At 35.8% G+C, this 22,527-nt stretch overlaps 1 protein-coding gene across 4 annotated transcripts in view; it reads right to left on the bottom strand.

Annotated features, from left to right (window-relative positions):
* TFDP2 (transcription factor Dp-2) overlaps nucleotides 1–22,527 on the bottom strand; it is a 171,835-nt gene that overhangs the window by 107,406 nt on the left and 41,902 nt on the right. For all 4 annotated transcript variants that reach the window (XM_032347010.1, XM_032346992.1, XM_032347002.1 and 1 more), the window contains 2 exons: nucleotides 11,407–11,503; nucleotides 3,634–3,700 (listed from right to left, as the gene is read on the bottom strand). In XM_032347010.1, the coding sequence (XP_032202901.1) occupies nucleotides 3,634–3,700; nucleotides 11,407–11,421 (82 nt within the window). In that variant the 5' untranslated portion in view covers nucleotides 11,422–11,503. Of the gene's footprint in view, nucleotides 1–3,633; nucleotides 3,701–11,406; nucleotides 11,504–22,527 lie in introns of those variants that run through there.

Raw genomic sequence — 22,527 nt, 5'->3', positions numbered from 1 at the left:
AGTCAAAGACAGATTACATCAGGCAGAGGAGTGAACTAAAGCTGAGAATGGGATTGTAAGGTATGGCTTTTTCCAAAAAGTCTGACAAGGAGGGGAAGATCAAATCAGAGCCAGAAGTAGATATCAAGTTAAAGAAAGTAGCTGTTGTTTTGTTTTGTTGTTTTTTTAAATAAAGGTATAATTCACATACCAAAAATTCACCTTTTAAAGTGTACAATTCAGTGGTTTCCAGTATGTTCAAAAAAATTACATAACCATTACCACTATGTACTTCCAGAATATTTTCACTACTTCAAGAAGAAATGGTATAATCAAAGAAGACCTAAATATATGAAATATGTTCATGAATAAGAAAACTTCACATTGTTAAGATGTCAATAAAACCGAAGTAATTTACAGATTCAATACAAGGTCTATCAAAGTCTAACAGCCTTTTTCACAGAAATGGAAAACCTGATCCTCAAATTGATGTGTAATTGCAAGGAATCCTAAATAGCCAGAACAATCCTGAAAAAGGGTTCACAATTCTCAACTTTGAAACTTATTACAAAACTACAGTAATTAAAATAATGATACATACAGACATACAGATCCAGATTTCGGATATAAGCAATCCTTCAGTAAACCATATATTAGATATAGGAATTTTGTATATATTCATTCATTCACACTCCACTTCATTACAAGGTAAACCACTAGGAAGTAAGGCTATCAAGCATCTAACTCTTGAATGAATGAAATGAAAATGAATGAATGAATGAATGAAAAGCCCAGAAATAAGCGTTCACATATGTGGTCAATTGATTTTTGACAAGAGTGCTAAGACCATTCAATGGTCAAAGGACAGTCTTTCAACAAATGGTATTATTAAAACTGGATATCCTTACTCCAGTTTGACTCTTAAACCATATACAAAAATTAACTCAAAATCGATCAAAGACCTAAACTAAAGAACTAAAACTATAAAATTCTTAGAAGAAAGCTTTGGGGAAAATCTTCAGAATGCTAGATTTGGCAACCATGTCACGGGTATGAAGAAAGAATAGACAAACTGGACTTTAGCAAAATAAAGCACTTTTGCACATCCAAGTGAACTATAAAGACAGTGAAAAGACAACCAACTGAACAGAAGAAAATATCTGCAAATCTTTTATCTTATAAAGGATTAATATTCCATATACATAACAATTCCTAAAACTCAACTCCAAAAATAATTAATCCAATTCAAAAATGGGCATAGGACTTGAGCAGACCTTTCAAAGATATACAAATTGGCCAATAAGCACATAAAAAGATGCTCAACATGACTAGTCATTAGGGAAATACAAATCAAAATTATAGTAAGACACCATTTCACATCTACTAAGATGGCTATAATAAAACAAAAAATAAAATAAGTGCTGGCAAGGATGTGGAGAAATTGGAAGGCAGCTATGCTCACCACTATACCACCAACGCTGCACGGATGTAGAGAAATTGGAACCCTTGTGCGCTATTGGTAGGAATATAAAATGTTAGAGCTCCTGTAAATCAGAATGGCATTTCCTCAGGGGCACATGGGTGGCTCAGTGGGTTAAGCCTCTGCCTTCAGCTCAGGTCATGATCTCAAGGTCCTGGGATCGAGCCCCACATTGGGCTCTCTGTTTAGCGGGGAGCCTGCTACCCACTCTCTCTCTCTCCCTCTGCCTGCCTCTCTGCCTACTTGTGATCTCTCTCTGTCAAATAAATAAATAAAATCTTAAAAAAAAAAAAAAACGGCAATTCCTCTGAAAAATTAAAAACAGAATTACCATATGACCCAGAAATTCCACTTCTAGGTACACACCCAAAGAGGGTCCCAAAGAGATATTTGTACTCCCATGTTCACAGAAACATTATTCACATTGCTAAACATGGAAGCAACCCATGTGTCCACTGATGGATGAGTGATAAGCAAAACTGGTGTATATATATACATAACAGAACAGTATTCAGCCTTAAAGGGAAGGAAATTCTGACACATACTACAACATAGACGAACCTTGAGGACATTATGCTAAATGAAATAAGCCAGTCAACAAAAAGACAATTACTATTAAGATTCCACTTACATGAGGTACCTAAAGCAGTCAAAATCATAGAGACAGAAAGTAGAATGGTGGGTGCCTGAGACTAGGGGGAGGGGAAAATGGGGAGTTATTGTTTAATGAGTACAAAATTTGAGTTTCACAAGATAAAAAGTTAAGGATGTGGATGGGACTAATGGCTACACAACATGAATATACCTAATATCACTGAACTGTACACTTAAAAATGATTAAAGCTGTAAATTTTATGTTATGTGTATTTTACTACAGTGAAAAAATTGGAAAAAGTGAGAAGCATTAAGGCTTGTAGTATCACATTTACTGTTTCATTACACAGATTTAAATTCTCAGAATAATTCTACAGACATTATTACTAAGCTAGACTTTTTTATACTGAAATACAGACTTCTCTAGCCTTCTCTCCAGGGCATATACCCTTTGAGGGTATATGTATCTCTCACAGTTACCTGTATTATAATGACATGTATTTTGTTCCTACCTTTAATAATGAAAAATTTCAAACTTATACAAGGGAAGAGAGAAAGGAAAATGAAACTCCATATAGCTATCACACCACAGATAGTTTTATCTCTAATTCCATCTACTTTACTCTTCTTCCCCCAGTGGATTATTTTGAAGCCAATCCCAAACATCGTATCATTTCAACCACAAACATTTCTGTATGTTATCTCTACATACTAAAAGATACTGTTAAAAGAGACATACAGCAAGATACAGACAGAGTCCTGCATAAATTATTGTGCTGTTAGGTCAGATTTCGGATATGAGCAATCCTTCAGTAAACCATATATTACATATAGGAATTTTGTATATATTCATTCATTCATACTCCATTACAAATTAAACCACTAGGAAGTAAGGCTATCAAGCAAGAAAATCAAGAAAAAGTGGCTTGAACAGTTAGTTTCAATCATAAGAGGGTCATTAATCAAAGGTGGTCTTAAGGGCACCTGAGTGGCTCAGTTGTTTAAGCATCTAACTCTTGATTTCAGGTTAGGTTATGATCTCAGGGTTGTGAGATCAAGCCCTGAGTTGGGCTCTCCCTTTACCCTCCCAAGCCTCCCTCTCTTTCACATGGGCTCTCTCTCTTAAAAAAAAAAAAAAAAAAGTGGTCTTAGAGACCTCTTAGGAAAGAGATGGAGAAAAGTGACACAAATACCACATACACTCTCAGAGGTACCTGGGTGGCTCAGTTGGTCAAGTGTCTGCCTTCGGCCCAGGCCATCATCACAAGGTCCTGAGATTAAGCCCCACACAGGGCTCCAGGCTCAGTGGGAAGCCTGCTTCTTCCTCCCTCTCTGCCCCTTCCCCTGCTCATGCTCTCTCTCAAACAAAATCTTAAAAAAGAAAAAAAAAGTACCACACACAATCTCTCTCCCCTCATTCTCTCCCTCTCTCCCCCCACCTTTCATATGATACAAGTTATTTAGTATATGATAACATAACACGGTCATATTATATAATTATTATACATAAAGTAATACACGTAACTGCGTATTTCATAAAACTAACTCAATGCGGAAAATTTCTAGTCATCTGTCCTTACCTTTTGTTGGACTGAGATTCTGGTCAATAAATCCTCTCAGTTCTGCATTTGTAGAAGTCAAACCAACCTGAATAAAACAGTTTTAAAAATTAAAAACAGGATCTTATGTTTTAAGTGGTCATTTAATAACCTATTTTACACTTTCTACTGAAGAACCATGTCAAATAATATAGACAGCCATATAAAAATGAATTAACCATACCACTGATACCAGAATTAAAAAGAAAATGTTGCTTAAAATGGGAAAAACAGAAACTGTCCAGATTAAGATGAAAATTAATGAAATAATGTCACTAGTGAACAGAAATGAAATCTACAGATTTTACTAATGGTTTTTTTGAAAGCAAGTAATGTGGCAGTCCTGAAGTTGCCAACAGATACAACACAATTCCACCTTCATGCTGCCCTGAATTTTTACTGTTCATAATCACTACCTATAATGCTTTTCAACATTATGATATGTAATGGATCAGATAAAGACCATTAATACCACACAGTAAGGGTGAGATCTACTGGTCTCAAATCCAGCTGCCTGGGCTCATACTCTAGCTCATCAAGACCACTATGTGTGTGGTGATGGTGAAGTCACACATGTTCTCTACTTCTCAGTCCCTTCAACTGTAAACTGAAGGATGCTAGAAGTGCTTACCAGTTTAGGTGCTTAACAGTTTAGGTTATTAGAAAGATTGAGATAGTTCATGTAAAGCATCTAGCACAGTGAATGGCACACAGTGCTCAATCATAGTAACCTTCGTAACTATTAATATGATACCTGAGGATTATCTATAGCAAGTGTGTTTATAAATTTACCTTTAGACAACTTATTTCATTTAATGTGACAGCCACTGGACTTCTTGGAATCACAGAACTAAATACTGTAGTATCATCAGAATTTTAAAAACTTATTACAGAGCTAGGAGGAAAAAAACTCTCCATTTTTGAAAACTTGACATAAACAAGATTCCAATAACTGATTCTACTATTACTATTATGTTATTGTTTTAATCCATATAGATTTGTCATTTTCAAATATCAGTGCTAACCTGGTACCTCAAACATCCTTTCAAAGTACTAGCACATTAAAAATATTTTAAAGAACACAAAGCTTTATAACTTTGTATCTGTGCACTTAATGTTATTTTTAAACTACCCACTGCATTAGCAACATATATTGTTCAAGGGCACTCATTTGATACTTTAAAATTTCATAATGTAAGAACTAATTATTTCATTATTTAGTAATTCATATGCACTAGTAATAGCTGTTTCTTTCTGTCAAGAGATATATTACCAGAAATATTTCTACATATCATTCACATCATGGAAAAATAATTCTGATGCAAACCTATCTCTAGCACCTAATACTAAATTTTTATGATAGCAGTTGAGTGGAAGACATCTAAAATACACCTTCTTAATTCTATGTAGTTAATGGTGCAGATACTTAATTCTATCTAGCTTCTTATAAGTATGCTATTAGAAATAAACCTTTTGCAATAAAATTTGTAACAAATTACTACTACATGAATCTCCAGAAATGCTCACAAATATTAATGTTAAGTGTTCGATTTGTAGGGCGCCTGGGTGACTCAGTTGGTTAAGCGCCTGCCTTTGGCTCAGATCATGATCTCAGAATCCTGGAATCAACTCCCACATCAGGCTCCCTGCTCAGTGGGGAGCCTGCTTCTCCCACCACCTCTGCCTGCTGCTCCCTCTGCTTGTGCTTTCTCTCCCTCTCTCTATCAAATAAATAAATATTTCTTTAAAAAAGTGTTCAATTTGTAAATGCCAAGAGTTTACTATGGCATCACTAACATGCCTCTCTTGAAAAAAAAAAAGCAAAAAAACCAAAAAACTTTTCTGCTAAAAAAGACAGAACTTTCATTAGTGTTCTACTGTAAAAAGAAAGCAAAGAAGGCAAAGACAGCCTTTAATAGTCCATGCTTAATATAATGTGATCATTTAATACACATATTACAATAATTTCAAAAGCATCAGTTTACATCTTTTTGTTATTATACAAAGATAACGGCAAAAACCTCAACTGAAACCACATAGTCACAGCAGAGAGTTCACAGTAACTGGGTTACTGTTACGTTTAAACACCTGCTCTTAATGGTCAACTTCTGCAGAGTGAAGCAGAGAATGAATGTGGAAACTTTTTAAGCAGCAGTACATCTGCATCTTAAAAACTAACAAATTATACCCTAAAAAGATAAAGGTCAATTGTGAGTCAATCAATATTCCATGCTAATTTTGGTCTAATAGACAAGGGGAGGTATTTGTATTTAGAGATTATATAAATACTACTAAAATTAAAATTTCGAAAATTTATTAATCTCTGCTTTTTCATAAACACTATAAAGACTCAAAGAAGATTATTTGAGAGCAGAAAAAGCTGGCTAGGAAAGGCATTTAAAAATAACTTTCCTTTCCTTACTCTATTTAAGAAGAATATAATATAATAATGGTTCACAGAACAAAAGTAAAAGCTGAACTCATTTTATGTAAAATTTTTCACCTAATAAGGTCCTGAGAAAAGTTTTCTATCTGGATATTCAAACACTGTGCTGCATACTATAAACAGTCACTAAATGTCTGTAGAATAAAAAATATCCAAGCCCAATTTTCAGGGTTCAAACTTATTTTCCATTAATAACATTATAATTTCACTAACATTCAACATTTTAAATTGGTGAAACTGAAAGAAAAGAAGATTCAGTGTGAGATGATCTGTACACGGAGTTCAGCTCTGCCATCCACGAGCAAGGTGATCTTAGCAGTCACTGCAGATGGAGATGGCAACTCCTATGGGCATGACAAACTCAGAGAGCTTAGATCAAATTAAATAATTACGTGAATATGATTTAGTGACAAAGCAATACCCACGTGCAGGTTGTTATTCAGACAGTAATGACTTTAACTCTTCAACACTGACACAGACAATTCACAAAAGAGAGATGCAACTGAACATACAGAACACCAATGTGACCCAACCAGCAACTAGAGGGTGCCTGGGTCGCTCAGTGGGTTGGGCGACTGCCTTCGGCTCAGGTCATGATCCTGGAGACCTGGGATCGAGTCCTGCATCTGGCTCACTGCTCAGCCGGGTCTGCTGATGCTTCTCCTGCTGATCTCTCTCCTTGCACTCTCTCTCTCTCTCCCTCTCCAATAAATAAATAAAATCTTTAAAAAAAAATTAACTAGCAACTAGAGAAATGAATAAACTCCATACCATTTTTTTGCTGATTACATTGGCAAGACTAAAAAGAAAATAAAGGGAAATGGCACTCTCATATACCACTGATGAATATATAAATGAGTGCAACCTTCCTGAAATGCAATTTAGCAACATGAAACAAAAGCCCCCCAAAGCACACACCCTTCAGCTTAGCAATTTCCTAAGACTTTGTTTTATGGAAATAATCCAATGAGTAAGTAAAAATAAACAAAAAGCTAAAAAGAAAAGTAAAAAAAGAAAAAAGTAGAATTTACTTAATGGCCAATATCAGGAAACTGATGTAAGTCCATACAGCAGATAACATAAAACAGTCATTTAAAATGATGTTACAGAGATATTAAGAAAAGACATTCATCAACAAGATTAAGCTAAATATTGGTTATAAAACAGTATGACCTCATTTTTATTCAAAATATTTATACACATTTTATTATACACACACACACACACACATTTGTATATATGTCAAATGTCTTCCTAGGCAAAATTCTGCTGATAGTCTCTAGGCTAGTTTCTTTACCTGTATTCTCTAATTTTTCTGTAATGAGTATCATGGCTTACATATTATTTAAAAGATTCTTTGATGAGGCAAAAAATACACATCATATTACCTTTCAAATCCTTTATTGTATACTGTATAAGCTTGAGTCAGGACACACCTGCATTTGTGGTCATGAAGAATATCAGTGAATATTAGATACGATTTGACAACAATTTTATCCCAGAAACAATGAATATATTGCCAGCTCTACAGACTTTCCTTTTTGCAAAATGATCCATCCCACAATCCACGCAGTTCCAGTATGACTGTTAATCTTTGAGCCTCAACTGTTGCAGAAGTAGACCCATGACTCAGATCTGGCCCACTTCTTTCTCCACATCGGCTTGTCTAAGCATCTGGATCAAGCAGGGTCAACCAAAAGAATTTGAAATGTAAGTGCTAAAAGGGCAAAGTTTCTTCTTTTCTGAAGTAAGAATTATAAAGACAACATATGGTATTCTGCCATCATATAGAGCCAAGAGACGGAAAAAGGGAGACAAATCCCTGACACCATCATTTGGTTCCCCTGTAACCAGATGTGTTTGAAGCCAGAGTACCACAGACTTTCCAGTTGTGTGAATCAATACATTCCGCATTTTGCCTTAAGCTGTTTTAAGTAGGGTTTCTATCATTTGCAACCATGAGACCTACTATGGCATGGATTAGACAAAAATAACTCCTCACAAAAAACTGTTCTCATAAGAGATATGTAAAATGAGAAGCAGAAAATAAGGATGTAAATATCTGAATATGTGTTTAATGATGGCTCTGTAAGACCTGGGCAATCTCTTCCATGTCTAAGAGTTACTTACTTCTCAGTGGCATGAGACACAGTGGATCATTTCCTCCTCCTTAAAACACTTTCTTCACTTGGGTTCCAGATCATCAGGATAACACTACTTCCTTCCTTTCTGGTCATTCTTTGAGTCTCCTTTGCTGCTTCTCCTCCTCCCCAGATGCTGGAGAATCCCTGTGCTCAGACCTTGGGTCCTCAGGTATACTCTATCCATTCACATTCTATATAATCTCATGTAGTACCACTACTTGAAAATAATTTAATATGAAATGACTCCAAATTTCTGTATCCAATCCCAACAATTTCTCTGAGCTTCAGAGTCATTTATCAAGCTACCTAGCCAATATCTCTACCTGGTCATTTTTAGGTCTGTCAACTTTAATAAGTTCGAAATGACTGTTGAGTTTGCCACAAAAATCCCACAGTTCCCCCAAGAGTTTTTCTTCTCATTAAACAGCATAACCATTTATCCAGTTACACAAGTCAAATACTGAGAGTTTTTTTTTTTAATTTTCTCTGCCCTCATATCCTTATTACTCAATAACTCCTAACGGCTGTCCCTTCAAATACATCCTAGATCCAGCCACATTTCCCCATCTCCAATATCACTACCCCAGGCCAAATCACAATAGTTTGTTGTCTGAACTACTGAGATAAGTGCCAAATGAGTCTCTTGCTTCTACTATGCCTCTCTTCCATCTATTCACTCAGCAATCAGGACAAACTTTCTAAAATAGTTAAGTCCAGTCACAGCTGACCAGCAAATTTCCAATGGCTTCTTACTGACGTTTTAAATACACATCTATCACCCAGAATTTGAGGCTCCACACAATCTGGCTCCTGCTTTCTGTCTGACTTCATCTACCACTTTTCCTTGCTTACTCTGTTCCACTTATAAAATGGTCATCTGGCTGTTCCTTGAACAACTGTACATTTTCCTGCCTCTACCTGGAATGTTCTTTTCCCAGGTACTCATAAGGCTGGCTTCCTCTTCTTGGATTGAGACTCAAGAGCACTTCTATCTAAACATCATTTCCTTAAAGAGAATTCTTCTGAAAACTTAAGTTGAAAAACTCTCTCTCACTGCCATCATTCTCTCTCTCCTTCCCCGGCTTTACTTTTCATAACATTTATCATTATCTGACATTAGGTATGTATTTATTGTCTTCTCTCACTACAGACACTATAAGCCACAGGAAGGCAGGAGCCTAGAACAGTATCAGGTACATATACAGGGGGTGGGGAGGAGAATGAATTACTTATGGCACTGTGAAATAGTATAATCCTTTCAGTAGGTATCTTGATAAAACATATTAAAAGCCACTAAAATGTTCTTCTCTGTTGCAGAATGGCTAGTGAACTTGACTGGTTATTTTCAGACAGCCTATTTCAATTCTTTCCCACATGCGTCAGCTCAGCCCAATCTGAGGCTTGACCTCTTCATGTCCCTAATTCTAAGATATCAAAAGAGATCACCTCACTTATCCCTCTCCCCCTAGGTTGCCATAGCAGAAAGAGAAACATGTTGCTCACTGTGTGATTTCTTCCAAATATACAAACAAAATAATCGGAGTATAATTACCACTTGTTCAAATGCTTTATGTTACTTTAGGGAAAATACTTTTTATATAGCAAATTGTACATATGACTAGAAAGATGATATTTGATTCAAGGTAGATTTTAATCCAAAATATGCTTGCTATTTGAATGTTAACCAGCTGTGGTTCAAGATAATTTTTACTTCCCTTTCTTCCTAAGGAGAAAAAAATCAAGATAATATTCTGCAAGAAAATTCCCAATACACAGACTAAAACTTTGCTGCTTCTTTTCCCCAAACAACACATTAACAAATATACATATAACAACCTTAGATTAAGGCAGAGTACTCCTGATAATTTATCCTAACAAAATTAATTAAGTGATAATGAAACAATCTGTATCTGCTTTTAGCTGCTTAGAGCATGTCAAAAGCAAGGTTAATAATAGGGAAATAGAGATTAGTCATGAAGGATTTTGTTTTTCATGTTATTCTTTAGATGTATAATGGGCAGTATTTGGAACTATCTGTCTGGCTGACAAGGAGACCTTTTCACACAATAGAAGCTGGCTTCTCCTAGTCATAATCAGGTTAAACCGCACATGAGTAGTAGCAGACGTCCACCCCAAGGAGTCTGAAATTGGAGCTGACATGGGCAGACAAGTCTGTCAAGTTGTCTTCATCCTTTCCTTGGCACCCCTCTGAAAAGGCTGGTTCTGTGACACATATATTGAGAGGCTGCCTAGAGAACTAAGGAGCACGATTCGCAGAGAGAGACAGAGTATAAAGCAGCTGCACAAAGACAAGCAGAGATAATATATGGAGACTAAACATTGCTTCAATTTCTGGTACATTTCAAATTTTTGCACCCAGGTCTTTCTGAAGGCCCACTAAATTCTTACTCTTAAAGTCTCTGAGATAGTCCTGTATCTTTATGATAAATTCCCTTTTTAAAGTAGCAAAGCTGATTTCTATTATGTACAATCAAAGATTCCGACATCATAATGTGGGAACAGTAAAGCAATTATAAGTTATTTCCCTATATGTTGCAATATTTATTTTCTGGCATATCCATCACAGAACTGGAACAAAATCTATTGACACAGTCAGACAATAAGAAAATAACCTGAAAGGAAGCTGATTCAGAAATAGAAGCCTTGAGCAGAGGAAAGAAACTGAATAGCTTCTCCAAAACATTGAAAATCTAATGTCTCCTCAGGAATCATTTCATGGAGGACAGCTAAACCATATCTCAGTGTACATACTTCCTTGAGTAAGTCCACAAAAAAAAAAAAAAAAAAATTGGGCCAAAGAAAACTGATTTTCTCAATAAGGCAAGTAAATCTCCAGCAAGTAACAAAACAAAGACTTATACAGTACCAAAAAAGGAGAGAGGTGGGGAACTTTCTAGAGATAGCAATCTTGCAGCTGTTGAGAAGGTACAACTTGGCAGCAATTTATAAGAATGCTATTGTGCCCACTCAAGTGCTATATTCAATAGCACTGAAGTCGCTATCATTTTTTACATAAACAAAGACAATTATAAACTAATGCCAGTAAATTGAACTTGAGTAATTAGAATAGTGAAGAAAAATGTGCATAGGAAAAAGTACAACTCATTTAAAAAATACTTACATTTAAAAATTTATAATACTTACATTTTTTGCCGTCATGTCAAATTGTATTCGATTTAAAATTCTGTAAAGCCATTAAAAAAAAAAAACTTCGTCTTCAATAATTCTTTAAAAGAACATCCTGTTAAAGGGGGAAAAAAGAGGGAATAGTAATGTAATAATAATAATGGACAATGTTTATGTGATATTAACCATGTGACATTCACTGTTTAAGTGGATTATTTAAATTAATCCTCGCAAAAACACTCTGAGATATGTACCATTTTAATCCTCATTTTCCAAATAAAAATTGGGGCTTGCAGAGTTTAAATAGCCCACCAAATCAACTCAGTTAACAAGTGATAAAACCTGGACTCTGAAATATCATACTATGTTCCTTTAGATAACACACTAAAAGAAACACTAGGTCTTCTTGAAGAAATAGCCAGTTCCAGGGTTGGGGCAAGAGATGTCCAAGATAAGACTAGAACATTTTATTGTATCTACAGTAAGGAAGAGCTCAAAAAACGATGGAGACATATTAAAAGTATACAGGAGTCAGCTTAAAGGGCCTACAACTGCACAATTTGTAACAAGTGGGCACCAAAGTATACACTGATAATAACAGATTGTAATAGACTATGAACTCTTTGAATAAAATAACAATCCAGGACTTCATACTGATAGAAACAAATAATGAGGAAGAAGGGAAAGCTCTTCTCTGCAATATTACACCAAATAGTAAATATAAATGAATGATGCAATGAGAAAACCACCAATTTGTAAACATCATAATAATACCTGATTAGACAAGGATTATCATAGATACTAAAACTTTAGTGGGTGAAAAGTTGGTAAGAAACAGGATATTTACATAGTCTTGAAATATCACCCCACAAAATACCTATTCATTCAAATTTTACAGTGAAGAAACCTGGCACCACGTAGCTAAAGTGATCAAACCTACCTAATGACCACTAACAATGACACAAAATAACATGCATCTCCACAAGTGCACTGAGATGGACAGAATACCACTTCTGAGATACTTCTACCCAAAGCATAATCTAATTCATGAGGAAATAGCAGAGATATTTAAATTGAGGGGCATTCTATAAAATAAAGGACTGAACTTCTTAAAAATTTTTGTGTCATGAGAAAAAAGAACCTAACAACCATTCCAGGTTTAAAAAGACTAAAGTCACATAAAATTTAAATTCAACACAGGATCTTCAACTGGACTCTGGACCAGAGAAAATAACTCTTGTGAAGACCATTATCATGGCAAATGGAAAAACTGAAATATGGTCCACAGACTAGATAATAGTATTGCTTCAGCGTTTCATTTCCTGCGTTGATCAGTTGTGGGTTTTTTAAGTGAGTGTTCCTGTTTTTAGAAAAAGTACACCAAAATATTTAGAAGTGAAGAGGTATAATAATAGCAATGTACTTTCGAATGATGAAAAAAATATATAATCTGTATAAAGAAAGTGGGAATGAGGGGCGCCTGGGTGGCTTAATGCGTCAAAGCCTCTGCCTTCAGCTTGGGTCATGATCGCAGAGTCCTGGAATTGAGCCCCGCATCGGGGGGGGGGGGGGGGGGGGGTCTCTGCTCAGCAGGGAGCCTGCTTCCCCTCCTCTCTCTCTGCCTGCCTCTGTCTGTCTACTTGTAATCTCTGTCAAGTAAATAAACAAAATCTTTAAAAGAAGAAGAAGAAGAAGAAGAAGAGGAAGAAGAAGAAGAAAGTGGGAATGATAAACCAAGTATGGCAAAATGTCAACAACTGGATAATCTGGGTAAAGGGTATTCAGGAGTTGTGTCCTATTTTTGCAACTTTTTTCTTATTTTACATTGTTTCAAAATTAAAAATTTAATAAGACATTTAAGGGGAAGGAAAAAATAAAACTTAATTTTGAAAAGATCATAAACAATATGGTTTCAAGAAATGGAGGCTCCAACTGTCTGCCTCATATACTAGAAACCGAATCTACAAGTAAAACTTTGTGGATGGAATAAAAGGCATTTTTACTTTTTAATAAGACACCAAATTTACAAATTTTCAGGGTGCCTGGGTGGCTCAGTCAGTTAAACATCGGACTTCAGCTCAGATCATGATCTCGAGGTCATGTGACAGAGCCCTGAGTTGGGCTCCCCCCTCAACAGGGAGTCTGCCCCTCTCCCTCTGCCCACCCCACAAAGCTCATGTAGGCAAGTGTGCTCTCTCTCTCTCTCTCAAAAACAAATAAATCTTAAAAAAAAAAAAAAACCAAACCCAATAAACTTACAATATTTCAATGATAAAACATAAATGAAAAAATCCCAAGTAAGACCTGGAGTACCACTATGATTTTCACTGTCCCATGATAGCTGTAGATTTGTTCACAATGTCTGTCACGATCTAATATGAAAATTAAGTTCCTATGCTAGAAATGTTTCACATTCACCAACTATTTGTTATTTTTTCTTCAGTATTAAAAATATCAGATAAATAATAAAGCACAAGTTCCTGACATCCCACTCACTAAACTACCTAACAGAGGCAGTATTACAAAGATTATGGTCTCTGACCACAACACAACTAAGTAAGGAATCAGCCATTTTAAATAAAGAGTTAAAAATCATATATTTAAAAAAATAAAACTATATTATTGCTCAAACAACCCATGAGTTGAAGAAATCTGAAATATTTAGAACTGAATGACAATGAAAATAGCAGTAAAGAATAACAGAATATTAAGAACGGAATGATAGTGAAAATAATAAAACTGGCTGGCTTAGTCGGAAGACAATGCACAACGCTTGATCGCGGGGGCTATGATTTTGAGTCCAATGTTGGGTGTACAGATTACTCAAAAATAAGTAACAGATAAACTTTAAAAAAGGAAAGAAAAAAAGTTCAGGTGAATTAGTACTTAGAAGTAAATTTGTATTTCTCTTCATTCATGAGGCAATCAACTTAAAAGCTTAAAAAAGATCAGTGGGAACTCCAAGATACAAGAGAGGAACAAGAATTGATTATTTAAATAGAAAAAAACTAAAATAACAGTTGGTTCTAAGTGTCCTGATTGAAGCAGGCATCTAATAAATAAAGCAACAGTGTTAGCAGAGTGAAAAAAGCATGGATTTTTAAAGTTAGGCTCAATCTCAGCTTTGACACTTACTAGCTGTGTGACCCTGAACAAGTGACTCAACCACTTAGAGTTTCAGTGTCCTCATCTGAAAAAAAGGTATACTGAGTTTTTCAACCTTGTTAGCAGTAAATTACATACAATCTGCCTAAATGAAAATCTTTAGATCCAAGTCAGTGTGACAAAAGCCCTACAGTTCATACATAAACACCAAATACTCCTAAACACAAAAAAAAATCAATTTTACATATTTCTTTTTTTTATTTTTATTTTTTTTTAATTTTTTTTTTTAAAGATTTTATTTATTTATTTGACAGAGAGAAATCACAAGTAGATGGAGAGGCAGGCAGAGAGAGAGAGAGGGAAGCAGGCTCCCTGCCGAGCAGAGAGCCCGATGTGGGACTCGATCCCAGGACCCTGAGATCATGATCTGAGCCGAAGGCAGCGGCTTAACCCACTGAGCCACCCAGGCGCCCCCAATTTTACATATTTCTAAGAGTACCTTCTGACCTATGAAAATATAGTTATAACAAAAAACAATGAAGTGTTTTCCATCAAAGTCCCCGTCAAATTTTAGAAACCTACTGTATCTAAGGCAGATATGGTTTGCCTACCCAGTATCTTATCCTCTTCTTCCTTAGGAGAAGTTGAAGGTGGCAATGTGCCCAACTTAAAAAAAAGAGTACTACATTCTCAGTCTCCCTTTCAGATGTACTGAACATAGGACATAATTCTAGTCAATGAAATATAAGCAGACATCATTGGGCTGGTGTACCAGATTCAGCTAGTAAATGCCCTTTTTCCCTTCTCCCCATTTCTTCACTCCAAAATATAATTGTTATGCTTAAAGTGGCTTGTCTCCATACCTCTGCTTCATTACAATATTCAGTATTCAATACAGTATTCTATCTCCTAACGGCTGAGCTTCTGGGTGACACTGTGATATTTACCCAAATTAAAAAAAAAAAAATTTAACAGACTTGTTACTATTTCAGCACACAATAGCAAGTGGTGACCAATAAAATACTGCTTAGGCACGTTAATGAGCCACATTAACAAACTTAATTTTTCTTAGTATTCTTTGTATCCTTTCACCAGAGCTAAGTACAAATTAAGAATCTCTAAATGCTACCTAAATGATAAATGCTTGAAATGATAAAATGTTTGGCATGGATTTCTTTTTTTTTTCTAGAGTAAATTTTACTGGAACATCTCTGTGCCTCAATTTCTCCCATCTGCAAAAATAGTAACAAATAGTACATCTACTTGAGTCAATACATAAAAAATTATTAGGACACTGCCTAGCAGAGTATAAGCCCACAGTGTTAGGGTTTAAAAAAGCAGTTTGCTGTTTTTCATGACAAATTAAGGTTCCTTCTTCCAAAATAAGTAATACATAACTCACGTGTAGTAGAAGTAAAAAAATAACCACACCATAAATCTAGTTTTAAAAGGAAATAAAATGTTTAATTATGGTTAGAAAAACTTTTCTAAAATTAACAGAAGTAAGCAATAACTTTAGTCATTAATTTATTTATCCAGCAAGCACTGAACACCCACTATGTGCAAGGCATTCATCTAGGCACTGAAGACATCCTAGTAGATCAGAGAAACAGCAAGCATAAACTTTCAAAGATAATTTAAATTATGTAAAATACTGGGGCACCTGGATAGCTCAGTTGGTTAAGTGCCTGCCTTAGGCCCAAGGTCATGATCTGGAGACCCGGGATTGAGCCCCACTTCGTCAGACTCCCTGCTCAACAAGGAGTCTGCTTCTTGGGACGCCTGGGTGGCTCAGTTGGTTAAGCAGCTGCCTTCCGCTTAGGTCATGATCCCATCGCCCTGGGATAGAGTCCCACATTGGGCTCCTTGCTCGGCAGGGAGCCTGCTTCTCCCTCTGCCTCTGCCTGCCTCTCTATCTGTCTGTGCTTGCTCGCTCTTTCTCCCCCTATCCCTGACAAATAAATAAATAAAATCTTAAAAAAAAAAAAAAAAAGGAGTCTGTTTCTTCCTCTGCCCCTACCCTGTTACTGGTTCCTCTCTCTCTCAAATAAATAAAAATCTTTTTTAAAAAATTATGTAAAAATACATTAAGATAAATGTTATAAAAAGAAATGGGATTATGACAGAGATCTGCCTCATTCAATTAAAAATGAAGTATGCTGTACTGGTTTTGAGTGAGAGTTTATAGCCTTTAGTTTAGAAATACACATTTCTAAGTATTTTTAAAGCTTTTGCTTTTTTTAAAACATTATTTTTAATCTAAAAATTATTTGTAACATATGACTTAAAACCCAAGTGTCCAGAAAGTAAATAAACATGGCACTGGATGTTTCAAGAAATTGCCATCTTTGCTGGCACTGGTGATTCTCAATGATAAACCAGTCATGTGCACTGATGCATTATGTTTTATCCAGGCTCAACAATCGTACACTTTTTCCTGTGACCAAGTTCTTCAGTTAGTTAAAAAATAAGTCGGATTTCTTCTTCCAGTTTCATGAACACATTATGTCAAGCTCAAAAAGTCAATCTTTGTGACCTCGCCATCTGCCATATCTCTTGTCAGTTTCAGACAATGCAACTCCCACAGATGGTCTCAAAATGCAAGAAGCCCTTTTCCTTTCCAATCACAATTTAGCATCTCTGGCCACAAAGCCTTTTAAATTGGTAAAAAAATGGTACAACGGTAATCAAAACACAGAGAAGAAATAATTATGGATAAATTTGTAGAATTCACATCACCTGAATTAGGGTATGTAGACTTTCTATCACTGCTGAAAAAAGAGGCTATAAAAAATTACATTTCAGCAAAGGCAGCATATTTAAATGAAAACATTACTAATTTTAAAAACATACCCATGTTTCAAGGTCTGGAAAATACACAAAACAATAAAATAAGAAAAAAATATCAGCCATGGTCCCAGCTCTCAGAGGCAACTACAATAAGTTTCTGACATACCTTCCTTCAGTGTTCTCTTTCTGCACTCTAACTTCAGATAACTGGTATTAATGAGAAGATATTTTTCATAGTAAGTGATAATAAGTAACTCTTAGGGGAAGAAGATATCTAGGCACCCTCCTAAATGCTTCACATGCATGATCTCACATCATTCACACTACAACTCTATCAGGTAAATATTACTGGTCACAATTTACAGTTTACAAAACTGAGCTTTAGAGAGTTGAAGTAATTAGCCCAGTTAACCAACTGTGTAAACGGTAATGCCAGAGTATCAACCTGGGATCTCAGACCAGTAGACATGTTCTTAAGCACCAATGCTTATTTACATAAAATATCAGACTTGAGAGAGGTACAATACATAGATTCTCAAAACAGAACAAAATTTGTAATTACTATTACAATATATCCATAAGAGGATAATTTACTATATCCAAAAAATCCTTCAAAATTTCATGTGTCACGGGTCACATACATACCTTTGGGTCAGATTTTAATCCTCTTTGGTTCTGTATTTTAAAAATTATAATACTAAATCAAAATTTCTTTACTTTTAAGTATATGATAAATTTTATTTTTCTTTTTACAGTTACATAATATTCCTTTACATTATAATACCACAATTTACTTTACTAGTCCCCTGCTGATGGACATTTAGATTACCTAAGTTTCCAAACTGGTGACAGTAACCATATTTTAATGACTCAATCCTTAATGTTTGACCTGGTCTCCTGACTACCTTTCCACCTCCGTGTTGATTCACTTCCCCATACCCTTCCCTAATCTAGTTCCCTGTCCTCTGCTGTCAGTTACTCAAAAACATCCTCTTCCTGACTTAGGGCCTCTGCACGTGCTATTCCCTCAGCCTGGAATATTCACCACAGGTTAATTCCTCTTCCTTCAGATCTCTTCTCAGTGTCACTTCTCAGGGAAAACTATCTCTCTCCTGATACCAAGACTAGGTCAGGGGTCTTCCTCTACTAATTCTCTCCTACCTTCTCCTTTAACTGCACACACCAGGTTGTCATTATCTATTTATTTGTGTGATTATCAGAATGTGGTCTATCTCTGCCAACTAAAGTATTAAGTTTCATAAGGGCAGTGACCCCATCTGTTTACTATTATATACCAGTGTCTGGCACATGTTTGGAACTCAAGTGAAAACTTGTTTGTTTTTAAGGCAATATTTACTTAATGAATTATAGACTCAATATTTTATTTTCATCTTTTAATAATATGATAATCTCTTTGAATAATGAGAGCAGTAAATGAAAAGACACATAAACACATAACACATTCATGCATTTGAAATGTCATTAAGCTATATAGCAGAAGTGTGACAATTTCCTACCACGAACAAAAAGTCTTTTGGAGCCAGCATTGTATTTGTGTTTAATTTTTTAAAAAATTATAGTTGAAATATTTATAATAGGGTATACTTCTTTGATTTCTTTCATTTCATTTTGAAGGGTAAAACAAGAGTGGGCAAGAGTATGGGACATCTGGCTGGCTCAGTCAGTTAAGCAGCTGCCCTCGGTTCAGGTCATAATCCCAATGTCCTGGGATTGAGTCCCACATCAGGCTCCTTTCTCAGCAGGGCTAGCCTGCTTCTTTCTCCCTCTGCCTTGCCTGCCACTCTGGCTGCCTGTGCTCCCTCCCTCTCTCTCTGATTAAAAAAAAAAAAAAAGAGTGGGCAAGAGTAAATTCTGAAAAACACCTTTACTAAAAGCTGCTCTCCCACAGAACCAGCAACATTTTACACTTAAAAAAAAAAGGAAAAGAAAAGTGCTTTTATGTCTACTGCTCACTTTTTTAAAGATTTTATTTATTTATTTGACAGACAGAGATCACAAGTACACAGAGAGGCAGGCAGAGAGAGAGGAGGAAGCAGGCTCCCTGCCAAGCAGCGAGCCCAATGTAGGGGCTCGATCCCAGGACCCAGGGATCATGACCCCAGCCGAAGGCAGAGGCTTTAACCCGCTGAGCCACCCAGGCGCCCCTACTGCTCACTTTTTTAAGTTGAAAAATTTTTCCAGATTTACTTAAGTTGAAAAATTTTTTTCCAGAGTTACATAAGCCTTTACCCAGGACTCTCAACAATGATAAAACTGATTAATACTATAAGCAATCAATAACAACTTTTAATAGTCTTCTACAGATGTGTAGTGAATAATGAATAATGTTTCAGCACTACTCATTCACTTACATATTCAATAAATACTTACTGCCTGCTGAATGTCAAACATCAGGCTGAGCATTAAAGATATTATGAGAAACGACGACAGTCCCTGCCCTGGTGGAGCCTACATTTTCACTATGAGGGTATCCAGTATACATGAATTTCATAATTACTTCATGACGATTACTGTTAAGGGCTACTACAGTAGATGAAAAAGATGAAAAGAAAGCATGTAAAATAAGGGATGGGACTCCAGTGGATTTAGAGAAGATTACTTTCAGGAAGTGAAATTTGTGCTGAGCTCAAAAAACTCAGTAAACCACTGGCAAAGAGAGAGGGCTCATCAAAGCCAGAAGGAACAACCAGCGTAGAGGAAAGCTCATAGGAAGAAAAGCATATGTGAAGTTCCAGAAACTGAAGAAAGATCTAGAGACCTGAAAACAGGGCAAAAGGGAGGACTGCTAGGAGATGAGATGAGAGCAGAGAGAAGAGAAGGTACACGGTGAAATGTCATCACTGGATTTTTTTCAAAAATTAGATTAGTGGGAAGCCTCAGAAAGATTTTAAGTAGGGAACCAAACCTCTGAATCAAAGGAGATACTAAATTATGTCCACCAAAGTTTAAGTAAAAACTATCTGCATCCTAATTATTTAAAACCAGCAATATCAGCTATATTCTAGAGTTCTTTAGTAACTGCAATGTTCACTCATTTCTTGGATACATCAGGTAAATTTATATTCATCATCTGTAATCCATTTATCTAACAAACAACCTTACCCATCGAAACAAAACTCAAAGCATTTCTGGGTCCCCAGCTCTCTAATTAGCTTTGACAAAATCCCTGCACTAGTCAGTAATTAATAAGGAATTATTAATTAATAAATAATAATTAATTATTAATAATTAATAAGGAAGTCTTCAGGCCTTCCTTCATGTTATTAATTTTAATAAACATAAAATTCTTGGTAAATTTGCCTATCTTGATTTTTAGGCTTCAAGCCAATTATACCTAGTAGAAAAGATGTGGTAATAAGAAACAAATTGGTTAGAACGTGTTATAGATGGAAACATTAGCAAAATAATTCACAACTGACAGCTTAATACTAAAGGAAGATTAGACATACAATTACTCGTCACCACCTAAATTCACTGAAGTAGAATGGCTCCTGACAAAATCCAGTTAATAACATGTTCCTTACAAGTGCTTCTATAATAAAACCTAAGCAATATTTTTTGTTTCAAACATTTCATAGATTGTAACATTCTTGACTAGTTTTCTTACTTATTGAAAACAAAAATCTAAGAGAAAACATATTTCTGTCCTGACCAAAGAAACAATATTTGAAGATATCACATAAATTTAAGACAAAATCACATTTCAAATCCTGCCAAGACCTAACAGAAAGTTTCTTTTACACGAAGCAGCAGAAGCCAAATTTTAAACCATTAAATTGCATGGATTAAATCAGTTGTTGCACATGTGCTCTTTAGCAAAGTTGCATTTCCAGATCAACGCAGCTTTACATTAGTAATAAAAATGTTAAGACTTATCCCAACTTGACCCATCACAACAGACAAGATGAGTTCTTAAAATATCATATGGGTAGTAATATAAATTTAGATAAAGTACTATATAAAGAACTCACAAGCATCAAATGTTCAATTTACCCAAGAGTCTAAGAAGACAACATGGGAAGCAATCAAAAAGAAGCAGTGTGTTGTTGTGGGAATGCAAGTTGGTGCAGCCACTTTGGAGAACAGTGTGGAGATTCCTTAAGAAATTAGAAATAGAGCTACCCTCAGACCCTGCAACTGCACTACTGGGTATTTACCCCAAAGATACAGATGTGGTGAAAAGAAGAGCCATATGTACCCCAGTGTTCATAGGAGCAACAGCCACAATTGCCAAACTGTGGAAAAAGCCAAGATGCCCTTCAACAGAAGAACGGATAAAGAAGATATGGTCCATATATACAATGGAATATTATGCCTCCATCAGAAAGGATGAATACCCAACTTCTGTATCAACATGGACCGGACTGGAGGAGATTATATTGAGTGAAATAAGTCAAGCAGAGAAAGTCAATTATCATATGGTTTCACTTACTTGTGGAGCATAAGGAATAACATGGAGGATATTAGGGGAAGGAAAGGAAAGATGAATTGGGGGAAATCAGAGGGGGAGACAAACCATGAGAGACTGTGGACTCTGAGAAACAAACTGAGGGTTTTGGAGGGGAGTGGGGTGGGGGGTTAGGTGAGCCTGTCGGTAGATATTAAGGAGGGCACATATTGCATGGAGCACTGGGTGTGGAAGATAAACAATGAATCTTGGAACACTGAAAAAAAAATTTTTTTTTTTAAAAAAGGAGCACTGTTTTTACTGGGTCATGTCAATCTTCCTTAAATTACTTTAATTTATAAGTTTCACATCTTAAAAATGTTGAATCATCTTACCTAAGAATATTGTATATACTTCCATTAATCAAATCTGCTTTATGCCCTTGAGAGATATCTAAATTATTCCTTACATAGGTGTTATGGGTTGAACTGTGTCTCCCCAAAAGATAATTCAAGTTCTAACCCCTGATACCTATGAGTGTGACCTTATTTAGAAATACAGTCTCCGCAAATGGAAACAAGTTAGGATGAGATCATACTGAAATTAGGATAAGCCCTAACCCAATATGACTGGTGTTCTTCCGAACAGGAGAAATGACAAAGAGAAGTTAGCTATGCAGAGATGAAGGCAGAGACTGGAGTTACATTGCCACAAATCAAGAAACACAAGGAGCTACCAGAAGCTGAAAGAAGCGACGCAAGATCCTCTCTCATAGCTTCACAAGAAGGATGGTCCTGCCAACTCTTTGATTTTGGACTTCAAGCTTAGAACAGTGA

This window comes from Mustela erminea, chromosome 1, assembly GCF_009829155.1.
Source record: "Mustela erminea isolate mMusErm1 chromosome 1, mMusErm1.Pri, whole genome shotgun sequence".
NCBI classification, from domain to species: Eukaryota; Metazoa; Chordata; class Mammalia; order Carnivora; family Mustelidae; genus Mustela; species Mustela erminea.
The sequence above is the reverse complement of the archived record's forward strand: the minus strand, read 5'-3'. Positions and strand labels throughout refer to the sequence as shown.